The sequence below is a fragment of the Microtus pennsylvanicus genome, chromosome 15 (assembly GCF_037038515.1).
Source record: "Microtus pennsylvanicus isolate mMicPen1 chromosome 15, mMicPen1.hap1, whole genome shotgun sequence".
Lineage (NCBI taxonomy): Eukaryota > Metazoa > Chordata > Mammalia > Rodentia > Cricetidae > Microtus > Microtus pennsylvanicus.
In genome coordinates, this window is record NC_134593.1 from 14,524,080 (window position 1) to 14,538,156 (window position 14,077).

A 14,077-nucleotide genomic window follows, 5' to 3' on the forward strand; every position below is an offset into this window, starting at 1 on the left:
ATGGTGGAGCGGTGAGGGGGCGCAGCAGGTCTGCTAATAGTGCGGAGCACAAAGAGGACACTGAGGCCTGCAAGGCCTGGTTTCCCATGCGTGCTCCTTGCACCACACATTGGGGAAGTCCAGTTGGGTACTCTTACTGCTAACATGGCAAGCACAGCCCGTATTGTTCTTTAACACATCACATTGGCTCCTTTCAATGGGTATTGTGATAGCAAGCCAGAGCGCTATGTCTCCATCTATCAGAGGAGGCGAGTAAGGCTTGATTTTTAACGCTTCAGGGTCAGAAGAGCCAGAACTGGAGCTGCCTAGCCACAACACCCACACATATCATCACTACTGTACCTCAGCTAGCCACAGGGTCTAGACATGCTACCTTGAGACCTCGTAGATGCCTGCTGGTTTATGGGCACAAGCGTCTGAGGACAGTGTCTCTGCCCTTGTGTGCCGTACAAATAAGGAGGGGTTGCAAGAGAGCCAATGGCCTGTACTGAAGCTCCAGAGGACGGAAGAGGACACAAATGAAATTCAGAGTAAGGGAAAGGTAGGAGATGTGCCACCTGCCTGCAACCCTAGCACTCGGAAAGTGAGGGCACAGCCAGGGGTGGTGGTGCACACCTTTAATCCCAGCACAGCCAGGGGTGGTGGCGCACACCTTTAATCCCAGCACAGCCAGGGGTGGTGGCGCACACCTTTAATCCCAGCACAGCCAGGGGTGGTGGTGCACACCTTTAATCCCAGCACAGCCAGGGGTGGTGGCGCACACCTTTAATCCCAGCACAGCCAGGGATGGTGGCGCACACCTTTAATCCCAGCACCCAGCACACCAGGTGAAGCAGGCAAGTCTTAGTTGATCTACAAAGTGGGTTCCAGGCCAGCTAGGGCTGCACTGTGGGACCCTGTCTCAAAAAAGGAAGAAAGGAAGGAAGGAAGGAAGGAAGGAAGGAAGGAAGGAAGGAAGGAAGGAAAGAAGGAAGGAAAAAGGATTATGAGTTTGAGGCTAGCCTGGGCTACATAGTTAAAAAAAGAAAAAAGGAACACAGTGTAAAGGAAGAAGAATTGAGATCCTAGGTGAGCTCCCTCTGCCCCAGCCTCTCCCTGCAACAATGGATGTTGAAGAGGAAGATGCTCAGAGTTCTCATAGGGAGGAACCCAAGCTAAAGAGGAAGGCCGCTGGCCAAAGGGCAGGCAAGGGAAATGAATGAGCAGGGGTCTGCTGGCAAGGACTGCGCTTTCAGTCATAGCCGAAGGATGAGCTAGGCTAGAGGAGGGGACGGTGCGAACAAGAAATGTGATGGGAAGAGAAGAGACAGCTGGTCAGGGGGTGGGTAGTGGGGGCAGAAAGGAAGAAGGACATATGGGAGCCACGTCCCCCACACAGGACTGCTTCTCCCACTTATTATGCCCCTTGGAAGACAGATGACAGTGGCTGATGAGGTGGACACTCCCAGCTCAAAGCCTCTGCTCTGCCCAAAGGCCCTCCCCATATGTTGCTGAACTGGAGGGCTGGGTTGCCATGGCAACTGTGAGACCTGGAGGACAGCCACAGACGGGCCTAGCTAGGGCCACTGCTGCTCCAGGACTTTGGTTGCGGTGGTGGTTGGTGGTGGGCGAGGCTCCATCTGGACCACTCCCCACCCCCTCCAAACCACTGTCGTCCACACTCTAGAACTGAGAGGAGTACACTGCTCAACTCCGCAAAGGGTCTCTCTCTGCACAAATGAGACAAGCAATCTACCACTGAGATACAACAGACTCCCCCAGACCCTCCCACCTCACTATCTGTCTCCCTCCTCCCAGCAGACACACAGGCCGGTAGCTGAAGCACATGATGGAGAATTGACTCTTTTTAAGTTGCAAGAACTTTTAACCAACAACATTAGTTTTCCTGGGCTTCAGGTTTAATTCATAAAAGCCACCCTTTCTCGGCTCCTGGTTATCCTGTGAGGTCACACTTCAGCTCTGAGAGGCAAGAGGTAGCAGGAGCACCCTCTGCAGTTGGAAGGCCGAGGCAGCCTAGAGGGAGCCACAGAGAGCCGGTACAAATGACAGTTTCCAGAGAAGCCATGCTGTGTATCTAGCACCTGAGCTATAGCCTGGAGGCTGAACAGGATGTCCTTCTGGTCCTGTTATCTTGGAGCCTCTTCGGGAGACCATTTAGACTTGCTCACTGTGGAAGATGCCAAAACTAAAACAGTGTCAGAAGCCATCCAATCCAAATGAAAGTTAGATGAAGTAACTGACATCCGATGGCAACTGCTTTGCTTAAGGTAACAGACCTACAGCCTGTGACACAATTGAGACCACTGCCCAGGTCTCCAGGCTCCCAACCAGGGTGTTTACTCTGCCACTTTGGATTCTAAAGGTCACTGGCTTGAGCAGGAAAAAATCATCTTGAGTTGATCTACTACTCTGTTTGAAGAAACTGAAATCTTGAAAATTCAGTAGTCCTCAAAAGGGGAGTACCGAGCATCAGTTAAAATGCAGCTTCCTTGTTAATTACAGCATCAGTGCATTACAGGTTGAAAACCTTGAATTAAAAGCTAGACTGAAGGAGGGCGCTGCACCCCTCCCTCTCCTCCTATTGAGCACGCCACCCACCCACCCTCCACACCTTCACCCTCAGTATGCACACTAGCCCCTGCAGAATTCAGTGCCCTAATCGTGAAAAGTCGTGGCCAGCAAAAGGGAAGGGGTCTCATCTCCAGGAAAGGGCGAGCATCTAAGCTCAGGCATGCCACGAGGATCAGTAGTTTGGGAACATTTGTATCGACACACAGGACCTCAGGTAGCGATTTAGTGAGTGGTATACTCTGTATAGTGCCACCTACCCAGACACCTCCAAACCACCACACCCCCTGCCCTAGAGGCTCAGAGGAAGAGGTGAGCGTGGTCGTTGGACCCAGGGCCGCTGGAGGTCAGTCGGTCACAGCGGGCCTTGTAGAGGTCGCGCTCGCGAGCGAGTCGGGTCACCTCGGCCCGCAGTGCGTCCAGCTGGGCGGCCAAGCGGGCACGCTCGGCCTCCAGCCCGCGCCGCTGCTGCAGCCGCTTGGAGCGACAGGCCTGAGCGTAGCCGCGGTTCTTGAGCGTGCGGCGCCTCTGCTTCAGCCGCAGAGCCTCGTCGCGCCCGCAGCCCCGCAGCTGCCGGTTCAGCTCGCGCACAGACATCGAGACCAGCGCCGCGTCCGAAAATCTCTCGGGCAGCTGAGGAGGAAGAGTGCAGGGACCAGATCGGTGCAGGTCCCACCCGGCTAGACACTCGAGTCCCCACACCAGTTAGGGAATCCTTGGGATTCCAGGGAGCATGCACTTTTACCTACTGCATGCTCGCTCTTCCTATAGACCCCACCCCAAGTTCCGACACGTCCTGGACTCCAGGGTTACACGCGCGCGCACGCGCGTACACACACACACACACACACACACACACACACACACACACACCGCCTTGTGGCCCCTCCAAGTGTCGCAGTGTGAGCTCCGCCCCCCGCACTCTGGCGAGCCAATCGCGCCTCCGGTCGTACCCTTCAACTGTCCGCAATGTCCTGGGAGACCCGCGCCCAGACTCTGCCCTTGCCACAGACGACACGTTTCCCTGTCCTGAACTGCACAGCCCGGTGACCCTCAAGGATTTGGATTAGATCCTAATGCCCTCAACACCCCCATCTGTGTCTATAATTAATAGGATGAGTCCCAATCCTTTCTGAGAAGGTTAGGCGCTGGGGGGGGGGGGGGGGGGGGGACACGGAGCCATGAAAAAGCTAACTTCAACCACAGCCTTTACCCAGCTAGATTCCACACATCGTTTATCTATTTGTTTCTACATAATCGCTCATCCCCCACCACGCTCTTAAACTCTAATCCCTTTTCCCTTTGAGGCCCCTTCTAATCTTTTGTTTTGTTTTGTTTTGTGTTTTGACGGGGTCTCTCTGTGTAGTGTAGCTAACCTGGAACACATTTATTGAACCAAGCTGGCTCCTAACTCACAGAAATCTGCCTGAGTCTGACTCCAGACTACTGGGACCTTGTGGCTTCTTCCTTATCTTCTCTCTGTACCCCATAATCCAACCATTCCCTTCCATTTTGAAAAATCGATGTAGTTTTCTCAAGGACCTTCCTCTGTCTCTTTCCAGTCCACAACCCACTCCAGGAATTCTCCCTCTCTTGATTGCCTCCTTCCCTACTTCTTTCTCCCCTCAGACCAACCTGTTGGTCACTTACCTGGGCATGCTGGGCTCCTGTCTCTCCTGGGCTCCCTGAATAGTAGCCCTGGGGCCCTTCTACAGGGACTGGGCCCTGGTTCTGAAGCAGCTCCATAGCCTCATCAGGACTCAGACCCAGCACTTCATCAGCCCCCAGCTGCTGCTGCAGAGTGGCCAACCAATACAGCTCCTCCAGGCCTGGCCTGGGGCCCTCACTGCTGCCCACCAAGCCCGGCTCACTGAAGGTGGGTGAAGGAGGCACAGAGCTGTAAGGGGTGGAGCCCAGTGAGGCTGTGGGGAGTCCAGGTCGGCCCTCTGGGGGTTCCCGCTTTATTTCAAACTTCATCAAGTCAAAGTCATTAACATATTCCATAGCCAGGGGACTCGGGGGAAGGGCCATTCTGGGAGTGAGCTGAGAGAGGTGTTCCTGCAAGGAAAAGGAAAGGTTCGAACAGTTTGAGGGGTGTCTGCCATCCATCTCTCTATACCTCCTTCCCCCAGACCCAAGTGCCCTGAAACTAGAGCACTAGGGACTCCAGAGTAGTGATGCAGCCAGCCCATCTTCCCTGCACAACAGCTTCCAGGCGGCTCCTGTCAGGCAACAAGAAACTGGAGACCTGAAGGACAAAATGGTCAGCACAGCCTCTCACCCCTTTGTGCCTCTGGCATCCGTGAGAAACAACAGCAGCATGGCGGTGCTCCAGGGCTCCGTGGCGGCACCCCAGTACTGGGGCATGCTGAGGAGCTCTGTCATCTCCAGAGGCACAGTTCCATTTACAGTCAATTAAAAGTGGGCTTAATTAATGTGTGTGTGTGTGTGTGTGTGTGTGTGTGTGTGTGTGTGTGTGTGTGTCTGGGTGTGGCTGTGTGTGTGTGTGTATGTGTGTGTGTGTATGTGTGTGTGTGTGTGTCTCTGGGTGTGGCTGTGTGTGTATGTGTCTCTCTGGGTGTGGCTATGTGTGTATGTGTCTCTCTGGGTGTGGCTGTGTGTGTATGTGTCTCTCTGGGTGAGGCTGTGTGTGTATGTGTCTCTCTGGGTGTGGCTATGTGTGTATGTGTCTCTCTGGGTGTGGCTGTGTGTGTATGTGTCTCTCTGGGTGTGGCTGTGTGTGTATGTGTCTCTCTGGGTGTGGCTGTGTGTGTATGTGTCTCTCTGGGTGTGGCTGTGTGTGTATGTGTCTCTCTGGGTGTGGCTGTGTGTGTGTGTGTCTGGGTGTGGCTGTGTGTGTATGTGTCTCTCTGGGTGTGGCTGTGTGTGTATGTGTCTCTCTGGGTGAGGCTGTGTGTGTATGTGTCTCTCTGGGTGTGGCTATGTGTGTATGTGTCTCTCTGGGTGTGGCTGTGTGTGTATGTGTCTCTCTGGGTGTGGCTGTGTGTGTATGTGTCTCTCTGGGTGTGGCTGTGTGTGTATGTGTCTCTCTGGGTGTGGCTGTGTGTGTATGTGTCTCTCTGGGTGTGGCTGTGTGTATGTGTCTCTCTGGGTGTGGCTGTGTGTGTATGTGTCTCTCTGGGTGAGGCTGTGTGTGTATGTGTCTCTCTGGGTGTGGCTATGTGTGTATGTGTCTCTCTGGGTGTGGCTGTGTGTGTATGTGTCTCTCTGGGTGTGGCTGTGTGTGTATGTGTCTCTCTGGGTGTGGCTGTGTGTGTATGTGTCTCTCTGGGTGTGGCTGTGTGTGTGTGTGTGTGTGTGTGTCACACTAGGCTGTGGATTTTAGGGCCTAAGAACATTGTGCTATTATCTTTATCTCTGAAAGCCTTCAGGATAGTATCACTTTACATATCTGTTCTATGGGTCTATTTACACATCTGTTCTATGGGTCAACAGACAAACCTCTTCTTCTCTAAGAGGCTTTCTATGGGGAAAAGGTTCTAGAAAGATCTGGACCAAGTGGCCACTCTTCTCTCCTCAAGGCCAATCCCTTCTAAGAGAACCCAGGAGGGCAGATCTTCTTTGATTTCGAAACCCGCTACGTTAATGTGAGTTTGAGCAGATTGCCTTCGCTTTCTGACCTGTAGGTAATTAGACTTTGAAAACTTCCCTGAAGACTGTTCTGTGGAACACTAATTCTGAGACATGCCCTAGAAGAGGTTTATACACAGGTAATTTTAGGGAAGGCTACCTCTTAGCCCCATCTCTTGCAGATTCACGAGCATGAAAGTATATTAACCCAAGAAGTCCTTGAGCAAACGCGGTTCAACAGAGTGTGCCAAATCTCCAACACTAAGGAACTCTCCCGTGTTCACCTCTAGCTAGTTTACCTCACTAGTTCACACGTCCCAGCATGGATGTCCCAGCTCTAGTTCAGCCCCCAATTCCCTAGGCCCAGAAGCGGAAGTGCTCAGAGTCTTATCTCCCAGGCTTGGGCTCTAGCTGCCTCGACTCCCTCTTTTCTTCAGCTACATCTCAGATTCCACACTGAGCAGAAAGGTGGACAAGGAGACAAGGCTTCTCTTCCTTTCCAGGGGAGAGCTGTCCTCTGCAGAACCACTCAACCATGAGAGAACAGGGGTGCTAGAAGGAGCTAGCCTTTGGCAAAAAGAAGATGGCACGACACTGGTTGGGGTGTCCAGAGAGACAGCAGACATTAAACACTAAGCAGGGAAAGTTGCTTCTCTTTCTGAGATGGCAGCAGCCAGAACAGGAATGGGGCAGGGTACAGAGAGTGAGAACGTAAGATAGGACGGAGAGCAGCTGCAGGGGTCAGAGAAGGAGCTCTAGGGGGCAGGTCCAGCACCAGGCCACCAGACATACTCACTTTAGGAAGGGCAGAGATGACGTAGTTGGTGTCAGAATCAGAAAGGCACTGCTTTGCCAGAGACTAGAGGCTCCATAGAGCAGGGTCTGGCGCCCCTGTCTTCAGAACAAGGGGGCTATGGGTACAGAGCCCAAAGGACACTCTTAAAGAGCTAGTTCTTTGAGATCATCTGTAGCCTTGGAGCCTCAGCCAATGAGATAAAGAGCTTATTTGCATATCTCATTGTCCTGGGGCAGGGATGCTGAGGACAGAGAAGGACAGGTACCATCAGTTCTCAAAAAAAAAGGAAAAGGGGCATCTGCCCCCAAGAAAGCTTCTTATTGGTGGCTGCACATATATGTGCGTACCACCGTGCATATGACATAACCTCCGGTCAGTCAGCCTAGGACTGGTCAGAGTCCAGGCAAACTCCATCTTTTAGGACTCCGCACCTCCTGTCGACGTCTGTGGGACCGATACACCATCCCTGCCCATTCTCGGCTGGCTTGCTGGGTCCTGCTTCCTCTTTTCAAGCATCCTCTCATTCCAGCCCCCGCCCACCTTCACCCTGGCTAACCTTATACCTCTTAGAGACACTGTATTAGAACGATAAGCAACTTTCTCCACGAAGAATCCTGCTCTGAACAACCCGACCCTAAGACGAGCTTGAGAGAAGGGACAGCAAAAAAACGGGGCCGGACTCCTTGTCTTTTCTCAGGTCACCAAGAAGGGCTGAAATCTAATCACAACATGTTCATCAAGTATGCTTCTGTAACTAACGACCCTCAGGAGCCCTCTGCTTCCTCTCACCTTTTCCCTGTGTGGGTCTCAGTCCCCCCTCTCCTCCTTGCTCGCTCATTATGATTCCCAGACGGCTGGGATGTGACCTACATTTTCAGTCTAATCTCCTAACACCTCTTAGGGCTATCATCCCCCAGTGGGAGCTGGAGCAGGGATACTAAGACTTAGCCAAGGAGATGTTTAAACCTGCCTGAAGCTGTTTAAATAGGGTCTGTACTAGAATAAACTCTAGATATTAAAGGGTATTCCCCCACATTCTGAGGACACCCAGAAAGTTAGTTAATAGATCTTCTTTCCCAGTGCAGAGTAAGGTCTTGGCTCTGTCAGTCCCAAGAGTCTTCATTTATAACAATTAACCTAGTCCCAGTCTTAGGTGTTACCAAAGAGCTAGGAGATGCAGATTACTTAAGACTATGGCTCCCAAAGTGTGGTCCTCAGATCAGCAATAACAGCATCTCTTGGGGACTTGAAGAAACCAGTTCTCTGGCTTTACCTCAAACTCACAGAATCAGAAACTCTGTAGTAAAATATAGACATCGGTGATTTAATAAGCCTTCCAGCAATTCTGACACACACTAACGTTTAAGAACCACTGGTCTACAGATGTCTACATTCAACCCATCTTCTCCCCACCCCCCCGTGTGTGTGTGTGTGTGTGTGTGTGTGTGTGTGTGTGTTTACCCGTACTACATCAGTTTTCTATCACTGCTTGGATATAAATACCCCCAAAGGCCCCTGTGTTGAAGGCTTGTTTCCAGAGAAGGGCATAACTGAGAAGCATTCAGATGAGGGTGTTAAACTTCTCAATGAGTTTATCAGTTGAGGAGTTCACACACAATCGGCTGGGAGGTGGGACCTAGATGGAAGAAATATGCCTGTGAATGATATGAATGATATATCTTTTCCTTAGTTCACTCGTGTATCTTCTCCCTCCCTCCCTCTTTCTCCTCACCCCCCCCATTGGCTTCACCAATATTCTCCATCATGATGTTATTAGATTTCTCCACCATGATGTTAGATTTTGGACCAAAGCAATAGTAACCATCCACTGAAACTGAAACCATTGGCCCACGGAAATCTCTCCTCCTTTCATTTTTTTAGGCTTGTCACACACACACACACACAAACAGACAGTTGCTCCAATAAATACCTAAAGTAATATACTTTAATTGGAAAGGGGTTTGTGCTGGGGTGGTGGGGGCACACGCCGTTGATCCCAGTACTCTGGAGGAGGCAGAGGCAGGAGGATCTCTGTGAGTTGGAGGCCAGCCTGATCTACAGAGTGAGTTCCAGGACAGCAAGGACTGTTACACAAAGCAGGGGAGGGGATTGTTTTGCTGCCATAGAGATTCCAATCTGTGAGCACTTGGCCCCACTATTTATTGTCTAGAGTGAGCATGACACACCTTAAAGCTACTCCTGCGAAAGAGAAAGGGGCTAGGGCCCTGTTTTCCTCACAGATATACCCCATGGCCAGAAGACTTCCCATGAGGCCCCACTGCTTGAAATTTTCACCACCATCCAATAGTGACAAGTTTTGAACTCATGTGCCTTTGGAGGACTTTTGGGGGTTTGTTTGTTTGTTTGTTTTTAAAGATTGAGTTTCTCTGTGTTAACAGCCCTGACTGTCCTGGAACTTGCTTTGTGGACCCAGCTGGCCTTGATCTCACAGAGATCCACCTGCCTCTGCTTCCCCGGTGCAGGGTATAAAGACACGTGTCACCAGGCCCAACCTTGGAGGACATTGGAAATCCAAGTTTTCTCCACATAGACTAGAGACCCAGGTCATCTGTCATGACTTCCCCACGCTTGGGTCTCTATTATGTGCAGTCTGTTGTCATTGTGCAAGTAGGATTGCCACTCTTCACCTGCACCTGTTGCTTGTTTTCTCAGGAAAAAAACAGGAAGTTTACAGCCCAGAATCAACCACACAATAGGAATAGGAATGATGAAAGCAAGGAAGCCCACGTACATGCCCGTGGAATGTGGCTGTGCATTGGACAGCCGCAAAGAGCGCCCAGAATTTCCCTAAAGGAAAAGGGATTGGCAGCATCGAGTGCAGACCCTTTTCATGCCTGCCCTGAGCTAGCCAGACACTTGCTCCCACCAGGCAGCTGTCAGCTCTCTCCTGATCCTCTTGTTTACAGGAGGACTCAGAGAAGACGTAGGAGGGCTAAGCTGCTGAGGGGCGAAGGGAGTCAGGCCAAACAAGCTCAGGCAAGCTGAGCCCCTCCAGCTTCAGACCCTCCCTGGGCAAAGGTGTTGGGATGTGATGGCCAGGCTCAGAGAAGCACCGTGCTCACTAGTGGAAACCCGGGAGGCAGAGAACAGCCCAAGCATACCAGGGAAGACTTGGAAGATAGGAAGTAGATAATGACCCTAAAAGACTCCTGGACATGTGAAAAAAGAGGACCAGGGATGAAGAAGACGAGTTCTCTGTGCTCGGTGGTAGAGTGCATTCAATCCCCAACACTTATTACAAAAAATAAAAAATAAATAAATAAAAATGGAGGCGAGTTAGGTTACACATGCCTGTAAACACAGAACTGGGGAAATCCAGACAGGAGCGTCGTGAGTTCAAGGCCAACTTGAACTACAGTAGGCAAGGGGAGGAGAAGAGGAAGAACAAAAGAAAGGAAGGAAGGAAGGAAGGAAGGAAGGAAGGAAGGAAGGAAGGAAGGAGGGAGGGAGGGAGGGAGGGAAGGAAGGAAAGAAGGAAGAGAAAAAAGAGAAGGAAGGGAGGGAGGGACGGAGGGAGTGACAGAGGGAGGGTGGGAGGGAGGGAGGAAGGGAGGGAGGGAGGGAGGGATAACACAGAGACAACATTCTAGGATGTCACTCACCCCCGCCTCCTCTGCTCTGCACATTAATATTAGAATCCTGAAAGATCAGTTCTCACCCCTACTTTTGATTTTGACTTTGCTATGTAGCCCAGGCTTACTCAAGGTCACAGCCCTCTGCATCACCTTCTGGAGTGCTGGCGTTACAGGTATGCACACTGCCACTCCTGAGATCACCTCTAGTTCTCTTCGCTTCTCTTCCCTTCCTCCTAATAAGCCCAAAGATCTCCCAGCATACCCCATACATATTTGACAAATATTTGCTAGACACCAGTTATTCTGCTAGGCATAACAGATACTCAGTGACCTAGGCTACTGCAGGCCTGCCCTTCATGGAGCCTAGAGACTGATGAAACTGAAATCACATCACTAACTTTATCCAGTGGTTCTCAGCCTTCCTGATGCCACGACCCCTTTACTGTATGTAGTTCCTCATGAAGTGGTGACCCCCAGCCATAAAATTACCTTCGTTGTTACCTCATAACTATAATTTTGCTACTGTTATGAATCATAATGTAAATATCTGTGTTTTTCAGGAGTATTAGGTGACCCCTGTGAAAGGGTTATTTGACCCCCAAAGAGGTCACAGCTCACAGGTTGAGAACCACTGCTTTAGTCCCAGGCAGGGGCAACTTCTGACCTGTATTCTCTGATTTGGAAGCTCCGTCCTGGTCTTTCTAAGACTGAACCCACCCCATGGTGTAAAACATCCAACCTTTCTCTGGTTCCTCAGAATCACACTCCAGGTATCCATAAATTTCCTACCCAAAGAGTTCATTCCTGGTTTTAGACTTACGTCAGCCTTTTTCCCGGGCTTACCCTTCCATGGATAGACCCTGAGTCCAAGGGTGACTTTCAGGAGGCTGTGGACAGAGATGAATATTTGTATGAACATAGTCCCTTACAGACCGAAATGGCGTCTGAAGTGGGAAGAGAGGCTGGTCCTCATCTGAAAACTGCCTTTCCCCACATCACCACATTCTGGACAGAGCCCTGAGGACTCGATGTAAACACCAAATCTGAGCAAGTCTTTCTAGACTACTATGAAGTATGTATGTGTAAATGCAGAAAAATTAAGAACATGTTTGATTTAATACTTATTACCTTAAATTATTTATACTTCTTTTGATGGAAGTACTAGGGACTGGAGATTGAATCTAAGACCTTAGTGCATGACAGGGAAGTACTCTGTCCATGAATTCTTTTTGGGGTGGGGTGGGCAGTCTCACTAAGCTGCCTGGACTAGCCTTAAACTTTGGATGCCTTTGTTTGACCCCCCCCCCAAGTAGCTGGGATTAAAGGCTCATATCACCTCACACAGATGAATCATACATTTTACATATTTAAACACAAATCTCACAAGCTACTATTTGTACTCTTGTCCCAGGCACAGAGATGCTTCTAATACACACACACACACACACACACACACACACACACAGAGAGAGACAGCAGGCTGGAGAGATGGCTCAGCAGTTAAGAGCACTGGCTACTCTTCCAGAGGACCCAGGTTGGATTTCCAGAACCCACATGACCCCTCACAATCACCTGCAACTCCCATTGCAGGGATTTAACACCCTCTTCTGACCTCTGAGGGAACTGCACACAAACATGCTATCAAAAAAGATTTTTAAAAAAAAAACATTCTCTTCCCACACACAATTCATATCCGTTTGTTTATTTCCAATCAAGGGTGCATTCCTGTCATATATAAGTTCTGGCCTTATAATTTACAAGACCATCTTTGTCATACAAAATATCTATGCTCACTTGAAAACTTCCAAAAATTTAACTGTTTACAGCCTTAGAATTTATTTTTAAGATGTGGTTGCTAGTGGCGAGGCATCTCCAGGGACTCTGGCAACTCTTCACCTAAATGTTCCTTACTGACAGTGCCCTCTGCCCACGCCCTGAGTGCAGGCCTAGCATCCTCTTGTCCCAGTGGGAATTTATTATGCAGAGCCATAAACTTCCTGTCTTGTTCCTATCGGCTAGGCCAGTAGGATGGGCGGCATCTCATTTGGTCCCTCAGATGCTGGCAGCTTTGTGCGCTGCCTCTTTACCGTTGCTGGAATTGTTCTGCTTTTAACTCAACTTATATCTATGGGATCCTTCCTGCCTTCCAGAAAATAAAAATTAGTGGGGTTTTTTTTGACATTGTTTCTAGAATTTAAAGTAGAAAATGATGATACAATCCAAAATTTTCTTATTTCAGAACATGACAATAGATTGTTTTAACATAGACTCAAGATCAGAATATCTTGCCCTCTAAGTTTAGATTGACTGTGACTCCGGGGGTTTTGATCAATACCAGCAAAGCCTTTTCCACTAGGCATGCTCAGACCTTTGGCGTGTGCATTTGTGCACAAGCACGAATGCTCCTGGGAGGGTGTGTGCATGCAGGTGTCTGTCAGCATCAGCTCCTGCCTGAGACAGAATTACATTCCTGGCTCTGTGTGAGGAGAAGGGTGTATAAAACATCATAAAACAGCCCTCATTTTGTTTTAATTAAGATTAATGTTAATTGTTCTCAGAACTGGACTCTTTTTTTCCTAAAAATTAAAGATTTTTTTTCTTTTGGATTTAGTGAAGTATTGCTAGCGGAAGCCAGTTTGGCATGGTGAGAGATGTCAGACTTTTGAAAGGTGTGCAGCCTGACTTAAAGCCAAACCCTGAACCCTTTTAAAGAACAATAAAACATTTTACATGCAAAAAAAATGTAGTTGCGAAGAAAGTCAAAGACCACTCTAGTATCTTTAACTGATTTGGCTCTGTATGTTCATTAACTTCATTCAAGACTCATTCCATTTAGCTATGGAAAATTTTTTGTTCATTCATGAAAATATGTACCAATAAAATACAGTTGTTTATCTGCCTAAACAAGCAAAAAATTCTCTCTCTCTCTCTCTCTCTCTCTCTCTCTCTCTCTCTCTCTCTCTCACACACACACACACACACACACACACAAACACACACATTTTTTATTTTGAAACAGACAGATATCTGACTATATTACCTGGACTCACCTGGGGCTTCTGTACATCAACCATCCTCATGCCTCAGCCTCCAAAGCAGCTGTGACTACAGGTGCAAACTAATCCTTTTAATTGAGATGAGTGTGCTAAAGAAGGGCAGGATGCTATGAGACTTTATTTCATAAAGATGTGATATTTATTTGTTCATTGATTTGCTTATTTGGAGAAAGAAAGAGAGTGGAGGTAAAAGAGCAAATTGCAGGCACCAGTTCTCTCCTATTCTGTAAGTTCAAGCCGCTAAACCAAGGTGATAAGTCTTAGCAGCCAGAGCCTTGGCTTGGTGGGCCATCTCTCTGGCGCCATGAAGATGTACTCTAATAGGTGCTGTGGCGGGAACCTTCCTGGAATAAGCATCCCAACACCAATATAGAAGAGAGTAGCTGTCAGTGGTGGACCAAAGCTCTTGAAAGGCTTCGATACCAGATCTAGTTTGTATTCTCATTTTCTACTCGAAAACCACGAGGTGG

General features: G+C 49.3%; 1 protein-coding gene across 3 annotated transcripts; it reads right to left on the reverse strand.

Moving 5' to 3' along the window:
* Positions 1-1,899: 1,899 nt before the first annotated feature.
* Nrl (neural retina leucine zipper) lies at positions 1,900-4,750 on the reverse strand. Of its 3 annotated transcripts, none has more exons than XM_075949362.1 (3): positions 4,219-4,750; positions 2,829-3,201; positions 1,900-2,167 (listed from the first exon to the last, which is right to left on the reverse strand). In XM_075949362.1, the coding sequence occupies exons 1-2, from the start codon at positions 4,675-4,677 to the stop codon at positions 2,869-2,871; spliced, it is 792 nt and encodes a 263-aa protein (XP_075805477.1). In that variant the 5' UTR covers positions 4,678-4,750; the 3' UTR covers positions 1,900-2,167; positions 2,829-2,868. The 3 variants fall into 3 exon arrangements, with proteins under 3 accessions (XP_075805477.1, XP_075805479.1, XP_075805478.1); XM_075949364.1 differs by lacking the exon at positions 4,219-4,750 and adding an exon at positions 3,522-3,581; XM_075949363.1 differs by lacking the exon at positions 4,219-4,750 and adding an exon at positions 3,318-3,402.
* Positions 4,751-14,077: the final 9,327 nt, after the last annotated feature.